This window comes from Aplidium turbinatum, chromosome 13 (genome assembly GCF_918807975.1).
Source record: "Aplidium turbinatum chromosome 13, kaAplTurb1.1, whole genome shotgun sequence".
NCBI classification, from domain to species: Eukaryota; Metazoa; Chordata; class Ascidiacea; order Aplousobranchia; family Polyclinidae; genus Aplidium; species Aplidium turbinatum.
In genome coordinates, this window is record NC_137484.1 from 11632211 (window position 1) to 11654151 (window position 21941).

Sequence of the window (21941 nt, forward strand, 5' to 3'; positions counted from 1 at the left end):
TTGCTTATGAAGGCTACGGAATGATACAGGATTATGCAAGATGCTTTGCTCTAGTCCAGAGTAAGAGAAGTTGTTCAGCTTTAGGAAAGTACACATGTTCCGTTTTAAAAGATATTTTAGTTTGAGATTTTGGTAAACCCAGTAACTCTTTTGCTCCCTAGAGTACAGTAGTGTTGCCAGTAACAACTAATAAAGTCATTTTGTAGATAAAAAGTTAAAACTGAGAAATTTTCAGGTACGGTACCGTACTGGAAAGGGGATTCGGAAATTATGTATATAGAGCTCTGCATAGAAAATTCAGAACTATTTATCAAACGGTGAAAATATCTGGGAAGGCCTACAAAAGAGTTAACTTAATAGCCACTGCCTTAATTTTATTTTTCAGAGTATATTATAAATATTATTATTTGGATTTTGTTTCAGACACAAGTAGAATTGGTCCATAGGATACAAATACACAAAGAAAACGAAATATAATTTCAAATATAACAATAGTCATCAGAGTTTGGACTAAAGCAAAACTTTTACAAACTGCAACAACATGATATTGTTTTTGTGTGTCTTTTTATCTAACCTCACTGATATTATATGGCTGTTTACTGTTTAGTGTTTACTTTTGCTTATCACTGTTGATACCAACAGCTAACTTCAATATAGTTAATATCTTTGTTTGTTTACTGTATGTAATTGAAAGACTCTGCTTTGCAACATCTCATTACCGTTTGTTATAATTTATTATCAGGTTGTTTTGCAGATACTGATAGGTTATATAGCAATTTAAAAGTCATTTTTTTTGGTCTTTTAAATCCCACTCACAGTAAAGACTGCTTTTGCAATGTCTCAACTTGACAAACTTTCTAATTCAGAAATTGCTGTTCGTTTCAAAAGTTTAGGAATATCAATTGGACCTGTTGTACGTAAGTATGTGAAAATTTGTGTTGCCAACTTAGGCTATGTGATTATAGTTTAAAATACCTAATACTACTTGCAGCTTCTACAAGAAGAGTGTATTTGCGAAAGCTAGCCAAACTTCTAGAATCTGGAGATTTTCAAGCCACCATACCTACACAGCAAGGTGGTAAAGGTAAATTATTGTTGAATTTAGTTAGACTCCTAAGTTGGACAGACGTGCAAATTATTTTGCGAAGTCATGGTATTCACAAGTCACAAGGCCTGTTGAAGGTTCCCTTATGCTAGTTGCACTGTTTTTCAGTTGCTAGTTTGTGTTCTGATTGGTTACGGTACTCGGTAGCCTAGCCTATGTCAGTGTCACAAAAAGTTTCTAAACTTGCCAACCATATGCATACTACATGTGAGTATAAACTGAATTCTTCTACCAGTAGGCAATTTTATGGTGCAAACCTATTGTTTTTGTTGCTAGTAATGTAAACATGAAACGCTGCAGTTTTCTCCATATCTATCACATTGTCTGCAATTCTTCAAGATTTTTTTTATAAAACAATGAAATTTAAACAAGGAGTTATGGAATGTTAATTTTTTTCTAGCCTAAAGTTTCTGTTACTGAGCTATTTACGATGAAATATCTGATTGAAATTGAACCAGCATTTTTAAAGCATGACTTGATAACTCTTTCTTTTTCCAAAGATTTAAAAAAGTCCTCTGAAGCGATTTATTCAACCCGGCAAATGCCCATACAGAAAGGAGACAAACAATCAAGTGAAAGGTGCAAAAAACACTAATCTTTTTATTGTGTTCATGTTTTGCTTATTGGCGTGATTCTACTTGAAACAAAATTTTACACCAATATGACCGTGCAATTTAACTTGACAAGTTTTCATACAATATTTTTTAAATTCAATAATAATATTGTCAAACATTCCTATTACCGTACGGGCGTACGCTGTAAATTTTATGTGTTGATGATCAAACAGATGACAAAATTTTAAGTGCACTTTATGGCATCTATATTTCACACCTTGTGCTTTCCACATTCCTGCAACTATCATCATTCATCATCCAAGTTTTGTTTCGACCCCACCACTCCACCAATGGGGGGAGTCGATTCTTTACTTTCGGTGATTGTTTTCAATGCTGTTTTCTATCTCATTCTGTCAATCACATCTTCCTGCTTCAGTCTAATCTTTTATGCCTCATCTTTCACATGTTCTTTCCACATTCTTTTTGACAGTGACCATCCTCTAGAGCAGGGGTCACCAAACTACGGCCCGCGGGCCAGAACCGGCCCGCAAACTGATTTCATCCGGCCCGCCACGTGCTGCGAAAATAACAGCTGCACTAGAACTGTTAAGGAAAAAACTTACCAAACTTTTTGTAAAGGACTGACGTTGCTGTTGAGCTACATGGCAGCACCACCAGGCAGCCTACATGTTGGTGTTCTGTTTTTATCATTAGGCCACCACAAATGGGGACAGCATAGGCCAAATTTGGAAAGATGTAATGTTTTTTCAAGAGCACGATGCCCTGTAGTGTATCACAGCAGGGGATAACTTTTCCAGCAACCTTTTGATTTTCATCACAACTTTGCTATTCCACCGCTGACTTTGTTATTTATTGTGCTCAATTCAAGTCAATGGAGATTCTAAATAGTTCTATATCTTTTCGCAATTTGCATCCGGTCCGCAGCTGTTAATCTCGCAGCATTCCGGCCCTCAGAGAAAAAAGTTTGGTGACCTCTGCTCTAGAGCAGAGGTTCCCAAAGTTTTTTAAGCACGACCCAAATCTGAGTTTTGTGAACATCTTGCGACCAAGACACAGACCATCTGTACAGGAAATTTCAGTAGTCTTCTAGTACTCTACTATTTTTTTCAATCCTATGACTGCTATCAGCTATGAATAGCAGAGGAACTTTGCGTGTAAAAGCAAATGACAGCCAGCCTTTAGCTCCGAGACGGCATATGATGATGCCTGCTGTAGACAGGGCACAGACAACCAGTTAGAGATGGTCCACTTTTGCTCAACTTGCTTAGAGACTACGTACTTAGAGACACTGGATTCATTGCTGAGTCAAACCTGCTTAGCTTTAATGCTGCTTCTTAAAATTTGAACTAATACGCTCGTTTTTCTTATGCTCCGGGTGCTTCGTCTTCATATGATTGTGTCTTTGACTTCGTTTGACAACATTTCATAGCACAGCTCACATTGCGGCTTCAAAGCACTAGGATCGCAAATAAAAATGAACTCCAAATTAAAAAAATAGAAACCTTGAATTGTGAAGTTTCAATATAGTTCACATTTACCGTACTTTGTTAAAGAAACTGACTTGAATGCAGCAAAACTGCTAATGAACCAATGATTGATTTTGATGAAATATGCATGATGCTATAGAAATATGCATGATGCAATCATCCAGTCAATGTTGGGAGTAAAGCAAATTAATAGAAGAACAAGGTTTATTTTTAAATCAATTTACAACACCCCCATTTTGACAGGCTTAGATTGTCTCTAAACGATCCATATTTTGAAACTTTGCAACCCATGTCTTGGTCTCGACCTATAGGGAGACCGGGGCAATATGAACCACAAAAATTCGGGATGCTCTCATTCGCCCCCTAATTGATGTAGAATTATGAAATTTATATAACATATCACAAGCACAATTCACTAACTTCTCCAAAATTTGAATTATTACAGTTTTTCATGAAAAAATGGCCTGGGGTATTATGAACCTTGCCGGGGCATTATGCACCAATATAAACAACTTTCCATAAAATGCTTCAAAGCAGTGATTGTCAACCCGGAAATTAGTAGAGTGGGGTTAAGAAGATTTTTAGGAAGTTTTTGCCTTTCAGGTCTGACTATTTGCATTATTTGAATAGGAAAAGCTGAAGTTATGAGGTTCCAATGCAGTCAGCAAGTCTTCACTTGCATAGTAATCTACACAACTGGTCTCCTAACAACAATGGTTGTGTGGTTGCATGCAAAAACTTAGCAATGGATTCAGACAAAAAACTCATGACCAACCACTGGTAAAGAAAGCTAGCACACAAAATTTATTTTTACATTTTTTAAAGACATGCAGATTATGAAATCACAACAGTTCACTTAGTCACATTGGTTAATGTTCGGTTTACTTAATCAGTTAACTTCATGTTCAGTGTTGAAGTGGCATTCAAATCGGATTGAGCCAAATGTTCTGGTTGTCTGCTCTGTGTAGGTGGGATAAGGGAGAACCTGCTGAATTTGGCTAGTTTCTACATATTTCCACATCACCAGATGGGGGCTTTTTGAAAGTGAATTTTCACTTTTGCGGTAGAAACCATCTGGTTCATAATACCCCGGCTAGAGTGTTCTTATTCAAGCTATTGCCTAACAAAACGAAATCAACATAAATCTTAAAATCAGATTGCATCAGTCTTTCATACATATAACCTATCCCTGAATAAAAATCTAGATTTCTAGAGTCCCTGTACTAACCATGCCAGGCCTACCAAAATGGAAAACTGAATTTACTTTTGACCTCTAAAACTACATTTTTCCGGTTCTACTGAGAACAAAGAAGTGCTGACCAAAAATGATGGTACCAAAAAAAGCATGGTGATTCTGTGACTAAAATATGCAAATGAAATCTTAGGATTTCCAACAGTTTTCCAGAAAATGGCCTGGTTCATAATACCCCGTGGTTCGTAATACCCCGGTCTCCCCGTTTGGGAAGCACTACTCTAGAAATAGTTTGTGACAAGCAAATATATTACGTTTGTTGAGGCCATTTTGTAGCATATAGTGAAGCAGCATTGAACTGTTTCTCATATAAACTATCAATAGTTTTCCTCCTCAGTTTTGTTTCTTTGTTCAAGCCGCCCAGGTCTTTTAGCTGCTGTGTGTTGTTGTAATTATTTTATTATTGTGGACATGCTGGGTGGTTTATTTGGACTTTTTTTTATGAAAGAAAGAACACACTGTATCTTTTTTTATTACTGGTTCCACATGAAATATAGTCCCACCACAAACAGTAACAAAGATGTTCATCACTCGATAATTGTAATTGGACTAAGTTAATAATGCAATAGTGTAATAGTAGACAGTAGTAGTAGTAGTGGTAGAGATTTCAAAATTAACCGGTCTTGTAAACTACTAACTGCACTAATAGCTATTTTTGTCTCATTTAGCCTTTTTATATTTAAGCTACTCAATGTAGGAATTAAATCTGCTTACAATGTGGTATAAAAACTTTCCAATATGGTTGGACACAGTTACAATCATGTATGGCCAATGCAACAAGGCTGAATCTGGAGCATTGTGTTATCAATTCTAGATACAAACTTTTTGAAGTGACATGTATTCCCAGCTTCACAAAGCTTCTGTATGTTTAAGTTATTTTTGTGACTAATGGGGATGCCTGGTGGGTCCCAGTACAAATAAAGAAATTTCAAGCAAACATTGCTGTTGTTAAAATAAATAAATATTTCACACAAGGTGTTTTTTCAGCACTTAGACGGTTTTAGTAGGCAGCCCGTAAACATTTCAAAAGTTGATCATTTTGAACCATCCAATACATATATAGCTGTTTGTTGTATACACTGTTATTATACTGTATACTATACTCTGTTGTTTGTGTAGCGCCGAGAGCTTTCTCTCTGGCGTCACGCGCTTGAAAACTTGAAAGGCTATGTTTGGTGACAGTGTTATGCTTGTGTTTTTCGTATTTTTTAGTCCCACTTTTCTGTCTAACTCAACTGCTGCTTTTATGGATTATCTGGACGGTGTGCCATGGAGAAAATCAAATCAGTCAACTCCGATTGGTGTGCCTAAACAACAACCAAATACCCCATTGCTCCATGCAGGAAGTTCAACTTTAGGCAACTTGCTTTATGATTCATCTTGGAAGAGCGGATTGGCACCAGACGAATGTGTATCATCATCACCTGTTTTGTCTGCCCACAATATTTTCAACTCGGGACTATTTATTGACAGCGAACAAGATTTTGAACCCAACAGTGATGGATTCAGAAACAAAGTTACACCAATATCAGATCCATCGTGCCAACATCATGGAGAAACTATGATGCGTATTGTGGGTGATTTGGAAATCATGGCAAGGAAAAAAGTCATGAACACGACACGTGATGATGAAAATAATGACATTGATTCTGCTTCCCGGAGACATTCCCATTCTCTTTTTTCAAAATCATATGTGGCAGAAAATTTTGAAAAAACTGAACTTGCTCAGCCATCCCAATCATTTATCTTTCCGACGTCATTTGATGAAAAAATGGCTCAAGATCCGGAGAAAAAAATGGGATCCTGCTTTTCTCCTGTGCAAGGCTTTACAGATCGTGCCCGTTTGATATGGTATGGATTGAGAATGGACGTAGTTACACTTTCAGCACAATTTCGATGTCAACCTGATCCTTGTTTGCATCGAATGCATGCAAACCGCTTTGACACTGACATGGTTGTTTGTGGGCGTTTCTGTTTTCACTCTGGCATGCTTCTTTTATGTTGCTTGTTGCACTCAAGTTTATGTCACTGTGGTCTGTTTGAACTTGTCACTGAGGATTTGTGTTACTGTTTGTTTAGTTGTTTTGTGTGACATTTTGTTTGTTAAAGTGTTTTTGGTTCTGGAAAAATATTTTTGTGTTTGAAGATTTTTATGAACATGTACGACTTTTTGATATTGTCCTAATAATACTCTACTGCTAGTGCTGTTTTAGTAAGCTAGTTTACTCAATAGCCGACTCACAGAAAGAACAAAATATAGATCCATTTTTAAAGCCTAATCGCCTAAATTTGATACTGTATAATTTAAGCACGACACGTTGATAAGCGGAGTAAAATTTTTATGCTTTTTACAACGTTCACGAGCTGGCATATACGTATCGCCATTTACGTAGATTGCTTCTTTTTCCACCCAGAAAAGTAATAAAGAAATTTTTTTTTTACATTGATGCGATGTCAGCAGGCGTTGTCTGATTTGCTGGCTGAATTAAAACAATCTTTTTGTCATTCCAACAGTTCGAGCGCCACCCGACGGCGCCCTCTCCGGCCACAAGCTGCTTCCACGTCGTACAAACCTCATGCTGCTGTTGAGGGTCAAGACAATACATTGAAGGTAATCTGGAAAGAAAAGAAATCTGCATCAACTTAACTGTCGATTACCTATCATGTTTGTGAAAGCTGTGATTTACTGTACGGTTACATGTCTTCGTAAACAAGCCACACGTATAGTGTCCCATTTTTTTCTGCATAAGATGCATAGGAATGCTGACCAGGGTTAAATTTGAGAATTATTTATCATTTTAGAACATTTTGTTAAACTCATTTCCTACCCAGCAGAATTTTCCATTTTTATATTGATTCAATGGTTTGCCTACTTTTAATCCATCAATGCAAACAAGATGGGTTTAGCAACCTGAGTTGACAGTCGGATCTCAATATCGATGCACAATAAACAACATCGTTCGAACGTAACTTTAGCGAACATTTTGTGCATTTTTGCAGCGAGTTAACGCATCCGCAGGAGCAACAAGCAATAAAACGGTTGGACCAAGTAAAAGATGGATTCCTATTTGGGTTCAGGTGCTGACTGCTGATTCAAGCGTGTGACTTTATGGTTCTAAATCAAACTTAGCCGAGTTGCTAAAATAGTTTGAGTGCTATCTTGGAACACACTCAGCAATTCAGCAATAGAAACGATTGGTTCATTGCTGGTTGACAGACCATTTCATTTGCTCATGATCCGTTTTGTTTCAGATTGTCTTGGCTTTGCTGCTCGTCTTCTTTGCTTACATTGTCATCCAGACAATGGAATCGAATCCACCTCTCCTCACTCTGCCGAGGACAGAATGACCCGGTTGCTGAATCTCATTTGAACCAACTAAACCACCGCTGAAGCTTTGGCTGATGTTGTTTGTTTCCTAGTACTGATAATTGCATGTAGCCAAAGAAATAGTTAGTTTTGTAGTTTCAACGCTAAGTTAACGTTGCAAGTAAACGAAAAAGTGAATGATATGTTTAATGATAACACGTTTTGACGTGAATTGCATGATAACAAAGTCATACTAAATGAAAAACCCGACTTAGCGATTATACACGTTCTTTGTGTTTAACATGCTGCCATAAAACGATTTTGAAAAAAAATTGGCCCCATGCGGTCTGATCACCATTCCGCCAGTGCTTTTGTCAGAGCTTTCAAAACGGGAATGGGCGTGAGCAGCGAAGCGTGCGATTATACAGTCTACGTCACCAGCGACTAGCTATCAGCTGATCGGGCAATAGTTTTTACTGCGTGCGATTTAATTGTATGTATTTTCTCATTAACCAGAGTTTCAAATGACAAATCTTGTTCTTCAAACAGTAAATCAGTCTCTTTTACGTAGATTCAACGTATTCAGGCCTTCAATTAAAGTAAAATGACAATGTAACTAACAAGTTTTTGAAGGCAAACTCCACATAGGCATGTGAACTCATGTGAAACGATTTCAGCTAGACAATTCAGCAGGCGTGGAGTAATCAGCATTTTTTACATGGATTTAACGAGTCCAGGCATTGAATCAATGTGAAAATTCTTGGAACGCAACACGTCTGTACTTTCCAACCCAACGCGCGAAAATACTTTTGATATTGCTACTGCTGGTCGCTGGTGACGTATTCTCGAGCAGCGTTTTCACTTTTTGGTCATTTTCCAAAAACTAAATGAAACATTGGACTTTGCGCCTTGCCAGCGCCATTGAAAACATTTTGTTTTCAGTCATTTTTTTATAAAATGTATTCTTGAGTGTTCAGTTTACGCATTTTAATGCTTAATTCCCGTTTGAAAATTTCATTTAGTAGGCCTTTAAAAATAGGTTGAAAAATTCTTTCGTCACTGTATAAGAGCTTAGCATGGAATTCTCTGCATTCGCGCTTACTCTGAATGAATTTAAGAGTCTTTCGTGTTTTACAAAGTGACAACATTTAAAACGTACTGGCTTCACTCGCCTTTTTCTCATTTACATAACGCAGCTGTTTTCATTCTGCGATCACTTCAAGTAGCGAACTATTGTGGCTTTCGTAATGTTCTAATCATTGCAATTTAATTGATCAAGCCTAATAGTTTTAACCTTACTTGCAGTTAAACTTTTTGCATTAAAAATGACGGATTTTCCTGTCCAAGTTAGGTTGGTTGCTACCCACCAAGGCCGATCAACATAGCAACTGTCTTTTTGTCTTGTTTTTTTTTACTTATTTAAATTGTTAAAACAAAAAAAAATTACTAGCTATTTTTTTCCTCTCTTCTGCACAAAAAAAATCTATTAAGGTGTTGCGACCGTGCCATATTTTAAACTGAATTTTCTGCTTTGGTATCAGGCATCTTATAACGTCCGCGTTTTGTCGCTTCTACCTTTTTTCTAGACCTCTGCTATGTTTGGTATATATTGTTTTTCCAAATTGTGATGGTCAGAAATAAAAAACAAACTGAAAGTAGTTGCTCTGTGTATTGGAAAAGTACTATAATTATTATTATGATCAATACGTGTGAATAACAAACGTCTTGTTAGTAATTGAATAACTTACGTGAAATCAAGAAAGGCCCAATTCCCACAAATGTGTTTTAAATATTTCGATCATTTGCTGTTATGGTGGAATTTCGATAACGATTATATGCTTAGACATACCGGAAAAAATATTGTGCTTGAAAATTTCAATCGGTGAAGACTCTGTGGTAAAATTCTAAAAAGTTGAAGCCTAATTGCTGGAATTGGCCGTTTTTAAAATCAATGGAAATATTGAGGAAGCATTTTTCATGTTTAAACTCTAAAAAATTTTGGCAGTTTTTTTCCAAGCATCATTTAGAAAACATTGAAAGGAATGGGCAAAACACAAAAAGCAAAGTTTAGAAAACAAATTAGTTGGGCCCTATTTAATTTGGTGTCCGACAAATTGTTTGTAAGCAATTGTTCGTAAAACAATATTGTTCGTAAAATTAATTCTTCGTAAAACAATTATTTCTAATGCATTTTTTCGTGCGTGCGGTTAAAATTTGATGTATACGAAGAAATGCTTTACGAAGAATTGTTTTACTGATTTCATTTTACGAAAAAACAGTTTACGAACAATTGTTTTACGAACAATATTGCTTACGAACAGTTGCTTACGAACAATTTGCCTATAACCATTTAATTTCATGTAGGCTATTCAATTGTAAGTAGCATTTGTTTACACACAAGACGTTTGTTTTCACTCGTATTAATTCTTTTTGGAGAAATCAGTTGGGCAAAGTTTTTGTATTTATTTTTTCTATTTTGTAGCCTTGCTATATTTTTTTACGTTATCGTAGTCTACTAGTTTTTTATTGGATTACTTGTAACATTACACGTAATGCATTGAACCACATGAGCACACAGCAGAGCTTGTTGGTATATCTGATTCACAATAGATTGAGTTTCGCTTTTAGCAGTATGATGGTTAATCATTTCACAAGTGGCGATTGGACATTCTTTTTCAGCCTAATGCTGCGGTTTCTCTGAAAATTGGCGGTTTTACACGAGCTTTCGGAACACAGTTCCCCCTAGTTATGTGCAAGTGACGAATACAATAATTAATTATCGTGTCACTACACGCAATGTTGTTAACACTGTGTTGTAATACTGTTCTTGTACTGCAATTGTATTCGTGTCTGCTGTATGTCGTGGAAACCAAGTTGTGAGTTGACATGTAAAATACAGCATTCGCATTTGCAGATCACGTTTTGGTAATATAACATTATGCTACCCTAAAAATTGAATGAGGCTGTTCACCAGTCATGTAGTTAAATAGCATGATATACATTCTTCAGGGGGCTAGGTCGGGTAGTTGACAAAATGTCAAAATAAAAGTAGATTATCATTTTATACATCTTGTAATTCAGCTTAGTTTGCATCAGAAGAACGTATATCAATATTATCATGTTATTTAATTATGCTGCCCTGTCGCTATAGCCCACTTGATCTGCGCCACAACTGGCACAAGCATGATAATTTATTTGCATTGATGTTGCCAATATCTTCGTAATCGTATGCAGTATATTTGCATGCGGTATGGACTGGAGTTTAACTAGGCAGGTCAACGAGTTGAACCTGAACGTAATTTACCAATCGCCTCCGGGTATGAAGAAAAAAAAGATTTTCAAAAACCGGACTTTCTTCTGTTCATTCTTAACTCGTACGTTAAGCTAGAAGGTTTTTTAGATGCAGTTTCATTTCTCGGCTCGGCAACAAAGGTAGCATAAGTGTAAGAACAAAGACAGTAGTACTGTATCAGTTGACAAAATAACTTTTATATGAAAAACGTACATTTTGAGAAAAAGCATCGTTTTCAACTTTGGAGTTCGCCCAAGCTTGGTTTTGCGTGTGCGGCATTGTAAGTTGTAAGCCTAGCATTTCAAGCTTTTGGAGATGTTAACGTAGTACGCAGGTATTAAAAAGATAATCTGGACCGGATAACAATGATAAGCCCTGTGTGTCCAGACAAGGACGTTAGTCCAAGACTACAATAGGACTTGAAAGACTATGTTTTCTGGTTACCGTATGTGGAAATGTTCCGAGCCCTCAAAATGATCCCTAGTTCAATCGTACCCCCTTGTCAACCCTCACTCGTAACACATGGATTGTACAAATGTAGGCAGTAAACTTATAGCAATGGGCCAAAAACTGTTTCTGAAGGTTCCGTATAGCCTACTGAAGGTAAGCTCTAGATTTGATTGTTTCATGGAACATTGTCAGGGTGCTTTTGCAATAACTTTCTGTCTAATTAAACTTAGCTAGATTAAACGTCTACTATAGTGAATAAAATCACAAACAAACATGTACTATCCAGAATACAAACCAATATGGAAGTTCTAGAAACAATTAAGTCAAGAAAATTGAAATATTTTGGCCACATGATTCGCAATAATTCTGTTCAAAGACAACTACTAGAAGGAAAAATGAACGGCAAACGAAATAGGGGCAGACCACCAAAAATTTGGACTAACGATGTGGAAGACTGGTCAGGACTTAACTACAAAACTGCAGTAGAAAAATTTTACAACAGAGAAGCTTGGCGTCTCATTGCCTCCAACCCTGGACGAGAGGAAGGAACTTAATGAGGATGATAGTGAATAGGCACCCAGGCAGTAATTCAACCTTTTTTTACATTCTCAACAGCTTTCTGTTCAGAGTCAACTCAAGACGGAACAGGCAACTGTAGCATGCAGGATACAGACAATAATACATTCTCAATATCTAAAAACTACATAGGCTAATGTAAATTTGCGTGAGAAGGTTTAGTTCAGTAGTAATGTAGGCCTACAGCCTGCAGTAGCCTACAAGTAGGCGATGCATCTACCTAACCGCTAGAATTAAGCTTCCAAAACGCTTTCGCGGTCAAAGAATAAACGAATTAATGCCTACAAATAGCTTACACTGGCATAAACAGTCTTATACGCATTTAGGCTACCCAGTAATAAAACGAAAGCACTAGTTTGCAGTGGCGGCTCGTGCCATGGGGCTGCAGCCCACCAGAAAGAAAATAATAATTTATTCACTGACTGCATCAATCTGCTACTCTATTGTACACTTGCCTTGAAGCATAGGCTATTAATTTAGAGCAAGTGAAATGAAACTACACTTATATATTGTGGGCTTACTGATGGCAAGCCTGATTTTTCCATCTCTAGAAAGTAAGAAGATATGGAAGCGATCTGTAAAACAAGGTAAACATAGTGTAATAAAGTGTGCTGTCTTGTTTAAATTGCTTTGTTATGCGTAGTCGTGTCAATATAATGTGGTATGAACACCACAAACTTACGCCGTCGGCAATAGTCCACATGTGTTTGTGAGTCACTTAATAAAACCAACTTTTCTGCATTTTTAAGTTTGTTTTACATTGTTTTGAAATCAAGTTTGCTGGTGTCTATTTTTTTTAAGACAATATTTTTGACCAAATTCTATCCAAAAGTATCCTTTATTTGTTGTAGAAACAAATTTTGCCTAATGAATTTTCTAGCAGTAGCCTAGGTTCGGTTGGTTTTGAATCTTTATCCTCTGACTGAAAAAGTCTAGATACCGTACGTTATTGTGGTACTTTCGCATAGCCTACTTGCAGAGGCTTTTTGATGCAGGCGGCAGAACGGGTTACCGAAATTGACAGAATGAAGTTTTCGATAGTTGAAGTGTTGTTGCCGGGGAATTATTCCATCCACTAGGTGCTGCTGAATGGAGAGCAGTCCTTAGAATGCGTTGCTCAAGCGCACACCCCGAGAGTCGAACCAGCGCCGCTTGATCTTAAAGCTTCTTCGTTCAAAAAGTCACGCGAAAACCAACTGAACTAACGGAGCGAAAATAAACTAACAGAGAACTTCGTATCGCCGAGTAGGCTAGGCTAGGCTATGCTTTTAAAAAAATTTGATGCAAAGATGTTTATGTGTTTGACTGGTTGCTGGCTTTTCTTTTCACTTAACAACTTGAGTCCAATGATTTTAGTTCAGTTGTTTTTATTTTTGACCATCCCAACTCAAAACAACACACGCCAAACATGAAACATAGCAGCCGTCCGCCCCGATAGCTCAGTTGGCGTGTGACTTCGTGAACGAAAAAGCTTCAAGATCAAGCGGCCCTGGTCCGACTCTCGGGATGTGCGCTTGAGCAACGCATTCTAAGGAATGCTCTCTATTCAACGACACCTAGTGAATGGAATAATTCCCCGGCAACAACACTTCAACAATCGGAAAACTTCACTCTGCCAATCTCGGTAACCGGCCCTGCGTCAAGAGCCTCTACAAGTAGCCTATGCGAAACTACCAGGAAAAACCTATCAAGGCTTTGTCAGTCCGAGGATGAAGATTCAAAACCAAACCAGGTCTAGAAAAAGGTAGAAGTGACAAAACGCTGACGTTATAGGCTATAACGTACAGTAGGCTACATGATACTAATACAAGACAATCAGTTTAAGATTTGGCACAGTCACAACACTTTATGAGCTAGGCTAACACGCGAGAAGACTCATGAACTACAGTAGAACGCAAGCTCTTGTTGTTACTGTCCTGAGACTTAAGTAGAGAAGTTCTGTTTTAGATGTTCCTGTACTGCTGCCAAGCGGTGGAAGTAAACTGGCTTGCGATGGTGGCCGTGCAATAATTCAATGTAACCCTGGGGCATCAGTTTATATTGTGCTGGCCGTTTATGGTCGCACTGAGCGCAACTTCCTTTGTGTAAGAGGAACACAGCTTGAAGAACAAAAGTTATGCACATCGACTAAAACTTTTGAGAGAATTTCATCCCACTGCCTTGGTAAAAACCAATGCATCGTCGAAGTAAATGAAAATAATCTTGGAACGCCCCTTACCCTTACAGGAGATTTATGCACCAATACTCATAAATATCTGAAATTGGAATATCAATGTGTACCAGGTAAACGTTTTATTTATTGCCTTAAACCAGGGGTGGGGTACCTGCGGTCCGCGGGCCAAATGCGGCCCGCGTGACTGTTCCATGTGGCCCGAGTAGGCTTTACATTCTCGGTATATTGCGAATGGCCTTCTATGAATAATCAGGAAAACCATGTCGTTGAACTCACTGATAGCCAATGGTTGTGTGACCTAGCGCTTATGGTTGACATTAGCAAGCACCTCTCAGAGCTCAACGTCAAGTTGCAGGGACCGAGTCAACTTTTAAACTCCTTGTTTGAAAAAGTGAAATCATTTGAAGCTAAACTCCATCTGTGGAAAGTACAACTTGAAAACAATAACACCGCACATTTCCCTACCTTGCAAGAGCAAAGGCCTTCTACAACAGCCAAATATGCCCATGTAGGTGAATGTGTCAATCTTATGGAGACATTTAATGCAAGATTTGTGGACATAACAAGTAAAGAAATGGAGTTAGATATTTTTGCCTCTCCTTTCAATGTGGTTGCAACTGATATTCCTAGTAACTTCTAACATGAAACAGTAGAGCTCCAGAGTGAAGGTACGTTGATAACAATGTACCAAAAAATTTCACTGCTCAACTTTTATCAACGCTACATAAATATTGATGATTTTCCAGTTATGCGGAAACATGCTTTGAAATATGTGTCTCTGTTTAGAAGCACCTACCGTTGCGAGCAGTTTTGTTTCCAAATTGGATCTAACAAAAAGTCGGCTTCGCTCCAGACTGACTGATAAAAACGTGGAGATGCAGTTAAGAGTTGCAACATCTTCCGTGTCAGCAGACATCACACGACTCACCAAAAATAAAAACTTTCAGCCATCCCACTAGCTGTGAAAGTGAAATAAATCATTGTCTACTAACTGTCTTCGCTGCATTTTTATCTGTAAATAAAATTTTGAAATTTTTAGTGGCCCGCAATACTAAAAAGGTTCCCCACCCCTGCCTTAAACAGATCAGATTTTTTTTCCAAATTGTTACAGTGCTTATTATGTGATCGGCTTAGCTACTGTTCTAAGCTAAATTAATAGATCTATAGCCTACCGGCCTTGTAGCCTACTATTTCAACGATAATTGTAATTTGAAAATGTTGCTGTAAGTTATAAAAATACAGAAATGGGAGACTGTAATGCCTTTATTTTTGAGTTTTTCTTTTTTAGTGTAACTTAAATATAGACATTCATGTTTGATGCAAACAAATAGTAATTAATAAATACGGTAATAATTATGCTGCGAAGAAATTTTCTAGACCAATCATTCGACGAATTGGCAGAGATGGGCATGATCTTGAAGATTAGGCTACTGGTGATCTTGATGGTCAAGATCACTTTTATTTTGGTGATATTGATCTTGATCTAAGATCATCTTTTGTGTGATGTTGATCTTGAAGAACAATAAGATCAAGATAACTTTAAAGTTGAAGTTTATTTACTAGAATGGTTGGTTGTCTTGGGCAATCTTAAAATTTTCCTAACCGCAAAACTTAATATTTCCATCTAGCGGTTGCTTTTTTGAACTTTTGTTTGTCACATGGCGCTAAAGTATTACTTCCCGATTCCGTTGATGCTTCACTGGTCATTCCAGGCTCACCAGAAGAGAATTTACAGCAAAGTTCTGAAGTGCAGACGGTCAGAAAGTTTTCAATTTGATTTGCAAAAGGTTTTTGGGAATAGGTCAAACATTTGCTGATTGTTTAAATCTGAAAAGCGATTTTGGTCTAATTTGTAGCGCAGAAATAGTCAGGGGCGTTGACAGGGGGGTCTAGGTGGTACTTTTGGACCCGGGCCCGGAATATTTAAAGGGCCCGGATTTAAAAAATTCCCCGCGACTTCAAACATTATCAAGATCTGAATATAATCAGATCTAAAGAAATTGCCATCAGAGGTTAAAACAGCCATTTCAGCCGTCAGATGGCAAAGTATCGGGCCCCCCTCTGGGTACGGGCCCACTTCAGATTTCTGGTGGTAAAATAGCCACTTCTACGACCAAACAGAAAAATTAAAAAATTTAGTCTAGTATATAGTGATTTCCATAACCACGAATATTACCTGAAACACGAATTTCAAAATAAACAGACTAATATTTGTTCAAACTCAAAAACTGAAATGGCACAGGTAAGAAGATTGCTATCCCTATTTCTGCACTAAAAATTAGACTAAAACCGTTTTTCAGATTGCAGCAATCAGCAAATGTTTGACCTAGGCCCAAACACCTTTCCCAAATTAAATTGAAAACTTTCTGACCGTTTGTAGTGCTGTAAATTCTCTTCTGGTGAGCTTAGCATGACCAGTAGGGTGGAGTGAAAAATTTTTTTTCTTTCAAATCAAAAATTCTAGTTTATTAAAATTCGGAGTTTACCCCAAAAACACCTTCAAACACAATTTTGGGTCGGTGTCCCCCAGGGGGTGCAGGCACACCCCCCTAAAGTTCGAAAAACCCCAATTTTATAAAAAAAATTAATATCTCATTAACCACAGACGATAGAAAGTCGGTTGATGGCTCAAAATTATCAGAAGGTACAAGTTTATATTACCTTTAAGAAAAGTATTTTTACTAAAAGCACTACAAAGTGGTCATTTTTGCAATAATGTAATTTTAGTCGTAAATTTACTTCAAATTTGATCGATTTTTGTATATTCAGTTGATATTTTATGCTTAGTATGGTGTAAATGCGTACAGTGGCGCTTGGCTACAAAACCGCATTGTTAATGACGGATAGAACAGGTGCTGCTATTGCTACTGCCACTCTCAAAGCATTTGGTATAGTAACTGACATTGATAAATCACAAGTTATTGACCGAAGTAAATTAAGGAGAGAACGACAAAAGTACAGAGAAGAAATTCAGAAGGAAGAAGAATCGCAGTTCGATATTTTGGATGGACTTTATTGTTGATGGGCGAAAGGAGGCCACCATTAATAGTGTGAAACAAGGGAGCAACTATCATCGAACCAGAATCATTGAAGAGCACTATGTAGTTGTCGGTGAACCCTTTGAATTTTACATCACGCATATCACACCAGAAAATGGAACTGGTCAACAAATTGCTCAAGCCGTGTATGGTGCAATTGAAGGCACAGCAATGGAAAGCAAGCTAAACATCATTGGGACAGACGGAACAGCAACTATGACAAGGAAAAAAATCTGGTTTCATTACTTTCCTTGAAAAAAAGCTTGGGCGTCCATTGTAATGGGTGGTGTGCTTGCTGCATCTCAATGAGCTCCCTCTAAAGGCATATATTTCAAGAATTAGATGGTTCAACAAGTGGTCCAGAATCGTTTTCTGGAACAATTGGCAAGCAATTGAATGGAAAAGTGTCAGCTTGGGCTGTGGCGAATTTTCTGCCTATCTTAAATGACGAATTTCCTATTCTTCTTGATGAAGTAATTGAAAGTCTCAGCAGTGATCAATATTATGCTATGCAAATGTGTCAAGCTGTTATGACAGGCGTTGTTACACAGGATTTGAAATACCTTGAAGTTGGTGGATTATGCCATTCCCGTTGGTTGACCTTAGGATGTCGATTCCTACGTTATTACGTTTCAAGGAAGATGCATTCAAAGAATTTGCGCACTTTGACTGAATACCTTGTTCGAGTCTATTTTCCCTGTTGGTTCCGCATCAAATATCATCATAGAATTACAGACGGGTCCAAAATTTTTTTCTTTATGCTAAATGTCATTTCTCATTTTCCAAATGTACTGGTAAACAACGTTGGACTTAAAGTTTTGCAAAACAATGCTTTTTTTGCCCACCATGAAAACATAATTTTGGCAATGCTGGGAGATGATGACCGAGGCGTTCGTATCACTGCAATAAACAAAATTCTTCAAAGCAGAAGTCAAAGCATCCATCAAGAAAGTGGTTCTGCTAAGATACGAATGTTCATTCTTCCGAAGTTAGATGCGGAGCCAAAGCCTATTACGATATGTCAAGTTTAGACCTTTCCGATTTTCACGAGCCGCTTGCAGTCAGGAACATGACGAATGAAGCTGTGCAACAAATTATGACAGATGAACTTGAGCTAAACCATGAGCTAAACCATCTCTGCCATAACCAGGCAGTGTAAAGGCATGTGCACTTGGTAAGTGAAGCTGCTGCAAGCGTTGAAGGTTTTCACAGACGAGATGGCATGATCAGACAAAAAATTAAGTCTCGTATGCTAATGCCGTGCTTCAATACCAAAAATCAATTTAATGTCTGATGAACAATTTGCTGAAATTTGATTTATGATAAATTTGAACTTGGTCGTATAACTTACACGTAATTGAACATTTTTACATCAGCTCACTGTAGTTAAGTGCATTTCTTACAGCAGTTTTCTTCGCTAAGAAAATTGTAAAGTAAGTATTTGCCCAAAGTAGATTAAAGTACAAGTTTGCCCAACGTATTTTTTTCTGCTTTAAAAAAATTTTGCCCATACTTTTACTTCAACACACGAATTTTTTAAGTAATATGCCAAAATTATTTCACACAAATCTATCTTCACATTTTTCAAATCAAGGAAAAAATTGCTCAAATAATTTCTCAACTTTGCACCTTAGAGCGAACACTGCATTACAGTTACCATTTTATGATCTTCATATTGTTAAATGACAATGAATCTGCTTGATTTTTCACTTCTATGACACATACTAAGCACAAAGATTAACTTAATTTACAAAATCGATCAAATTTGACGTAAATTTACGACTAAAATTACATTATTGCAAAAATGATCACTTTGTAGTGCTTTTAGTAAAAACATTTCTCTTAAAAGTAATATAAATTTGTACCTTCTGATGATTTTGAGCCATCAACCGACTTTCTATCGTCTGTGGTTAATGAGATATTAATTTTTTTTTATAAAATTGGGGTTTTTCGAACTTTAGGGGGGTGTGCCTGCACCCCCTGGGGGGCACCGACCCAAAATTATGTTTGAAGGTGTTTTTGGGGTCAACTCCGAATTTTGGTAAACTAGACTTTTTGATTTGAAAAAAAAAATTTTTTTCACTCCACCCTAATGACCAGTGAAACATCAATGGAATCGGGAAGTAAAACTCTAGCGCCATGTGACAAATAAAAGTTCAAAAAAGCAACGTGCTAGATCAGTGGCGTAGTCTTCATGCATGCAAGGCATGCACTGCATGCCTTACAATTCTGATGAAATCAGAAATCTTTCAGAAACAACGAATTTATTTGTAGAAATTGAAAATGTTAATACCAGAACCTCCTTGCTCTCTTAATTTCAATATTCGAAACAACTGTTTGTTTTCAAAATTTGGCAACTTTGCTGACCCTGACAACCCTGCATGCTGAGAAGAGCTCAGCAGTCAGCATGCGTTGATAATACAATTTGCCTATTCGCCGCACTTTTTCAACACCGTGGTGCAAATGGAACCAAGGCATGCAGATTTGTATGCAAAACAAAAATCACGATCTCGAGACAGGGTTGCCAGATTGGTCTTTTTAAGGCCAAATTTCAGAAATTCGGGTTTTTAAATAGTGTTTGGCCGGACTATTTTTGTTTGGACGCTTAGTCTTTTTTGTTTTACGCTTGGCATTTGTTTGGCCTTTTTTCTTTTGGTCCTCATACTTTAAGTCCTTGCGGTTGTTTACTGTAGATAGTATGATATAACCTAGCCTACTTGAGACCGAAGCAGAGTAGTTCAAAAAGATCATCAAGAAAACGAGTCGGGTGTATGCTGAAGGCCATACACCGCTGCATAGCGCTTCAAGTCCGCTTTCCTGCCATGCAGGATAAAGATATAAAATTAAGACATTGGATTCATGGTACGTTCCAAACCTCGTTTTTTGCAAAACAGCTCAAACAATTATCAGCTAAGTAAGGCTCAGATTGCAAAAAAAGCTATAAAACCTAAGGCAAATTTGCAAAATTTTCCTGGGGGGGCATGCCCCCAGACCACCTTACACTGGCTATAACCCTCCTTCCATTGCAGCCCTACAAAAATCAACCAGGATACGCCACTGCGCTAGATAGAGATAGTAAATTTTGCGGTTCAAGAAATTTTAAGATTGCGCAATATTTGTTGAATAAGTATAACCATGCTTAAACGACATCAATAAAAGTTTGCACACAACCTTTATATTTAGCCTATAGCTTTGTCGATGAAGGGGGCCCGAAACTAAATTGGTACCGGGCCTGAGAAATCCTGTCAACGGCCCTGGAAATAGTTATAGCTATTTTCTTACTTGTACCATTTCAGTTTTTGAGTTTAAATAAACATTAGACTGTTTATTTTGAACTTCATGTTTCAGGTTTTTTTACCTACTTGTGGTTAGGAAATTCAAATATAATATTCATACACAAATTTTTGTTGAACTTGCTCTCAGAATGCACCAAATTCAAAGTAATTTTACAACAATTTCTGGTGGAGGCCCCCCAGATCCCCGTCGCTGGGTGTCGCCTTCGGCAAACACGCCGTCAGGCTTCGTCCACCGGCCGTCAAAACTCCTCCCCTTTCAAAATACCTAGCTACGCTGCTGAATTGGATCATTGTCATTGAAGCCCGCAAAGCATATTCCGCACAGGGCACAAAATACCCTAAGACCGGCACTGGCATAGGCTACATGCGGCTGGTATTACGGTTAATTCTCGAGTGAGGTAGGGGAGACTCAAGTAAGTTGGCCCAATAGGCAAGTTGGCCCACTCTAAATAATTTTTTTACTACAATAGTTATTGTTACGTATCGTACGCATACTGAGAAAGTGCTGTTGAAACTACCTTATCACCAAGTTGGGAGGCTCTAGCAAGCAGTATAAAAATGTGAGGACAATTTTTGTATGAAAAATTATGATTTTTGAAATTTTTGGATTTTAGAATTTTTTAGATGTCGAGTGAGTTTTTTCTTACTATATAAGAAAGGTTATTATTTAGTGAGTGCAGCGCTAAAGTGGTTATTAAGGCTCACGTTGACGGTGAAACCGTTGTTAGAAGCTCGATAGTTTGACAAAAATTTTAGTTTTTACAATATGGTTGCCATGCAGGAAAGTTGGCCCATTTTGTGGGTGGGTACGTTGGCCACCATGGCCAACTTGCCTTCATGAGGTATTACATAGAATGATAATGGACTAATTAATACGATGACTTATTTTTGCAAGATTGAAGTCGCCTATCATCAAGTATCCACAGTAAATAAATCGCGGCTTTACATCGGCTTTAAACGATCAATAATACACTTCCTAACATCGTTTTTATGCCACAAATTGCGACAACTTATTCCTAACCCATATGGTAATAATAGAATATTAGTAAGTAATCAAGAAAACCAATCGCGGAAATGTGTAGGTCTATCAACCACTTCTCAAACGACGGTCTAAAACGTACCTCGTTTTGGAGATAGATTAAAAAATGCTCCGATATTGGTAGGCTACCCATGCAAAAATGGGATTTGTAGCCTATTGCAAACAAGGTCCTACAACCTTTGTTATTTTCGAAAGCTTATTTGGTGTAGGTTACTCGTAAAAAAAGTTTACTGAGGTAAAATACAGCATTATAGCCTAATAATATATTATATTATAAACCATGCATGAATGCATACATAGAAGAAATTATGTACGGTATGTATGCCTCTATAAAACCAAGAAATAATTAGA

The 21941-nt window shown here is 37.5% G+C and overlaps 1 protein-coding gene across 2 annotated transcripts; it reads left to right on the top strand.

The window, feature by feature from the left end:
• Positions 1–766: 766 nt before the first annotated feature.
• Positions 767–10644, top strand: LOC145782047 (uncharacterized). Of its 2 annotated transcripts, none has more exons than XM_082593778.1 (6): positions 767–917; positions 992–1084; positions 1606–1684; positions 6934–7030; positions 7420–7497; positions 7672–10644. In XM_082593778.1, exons 1-6 carry the CDS (start codon positions 836–838, stop codon positions 7765–7767), a joined length of 525 nt encoding a protein of 174 aa, XP_082449904.1. In that variant the 5' UTR covers positions 767–835; the 3' UTR covers positions 7768–10644. The 2 variants fall into 2 exon arrangements, with proteins under 2 accessions (XP_082449904.1, XP_082449905.1); XM_082593779.1 differs by having other exon boundaries at positions 992–1075.
• The last annotated feature ends 11297 nt before the right edge of the window (positions 10645–21941 follow it).

Coding starts and splice junctions, on each gene's coding strand:
- LOC145782047 (XM_082593778.1), top strand. CDS start 836: ATGTCTCAACTTGACAAACTTTCTAATTCAGAAATTGCTGTTCGTTTC. Junction 918..991: donor ATCAATTGGACCTGTTGTAC/GTAAGTATGTGA, acceptor TACTACTTGCAG/CTTCTACAAGAAGAGTGTAT. Junction 7,031..7,419: donor GTCAAGACAATACATTGAAG/GTAATCTGGAAA, acceptor GCATTTTTGCAG/CGAGTTAACGCATCCGCAGG.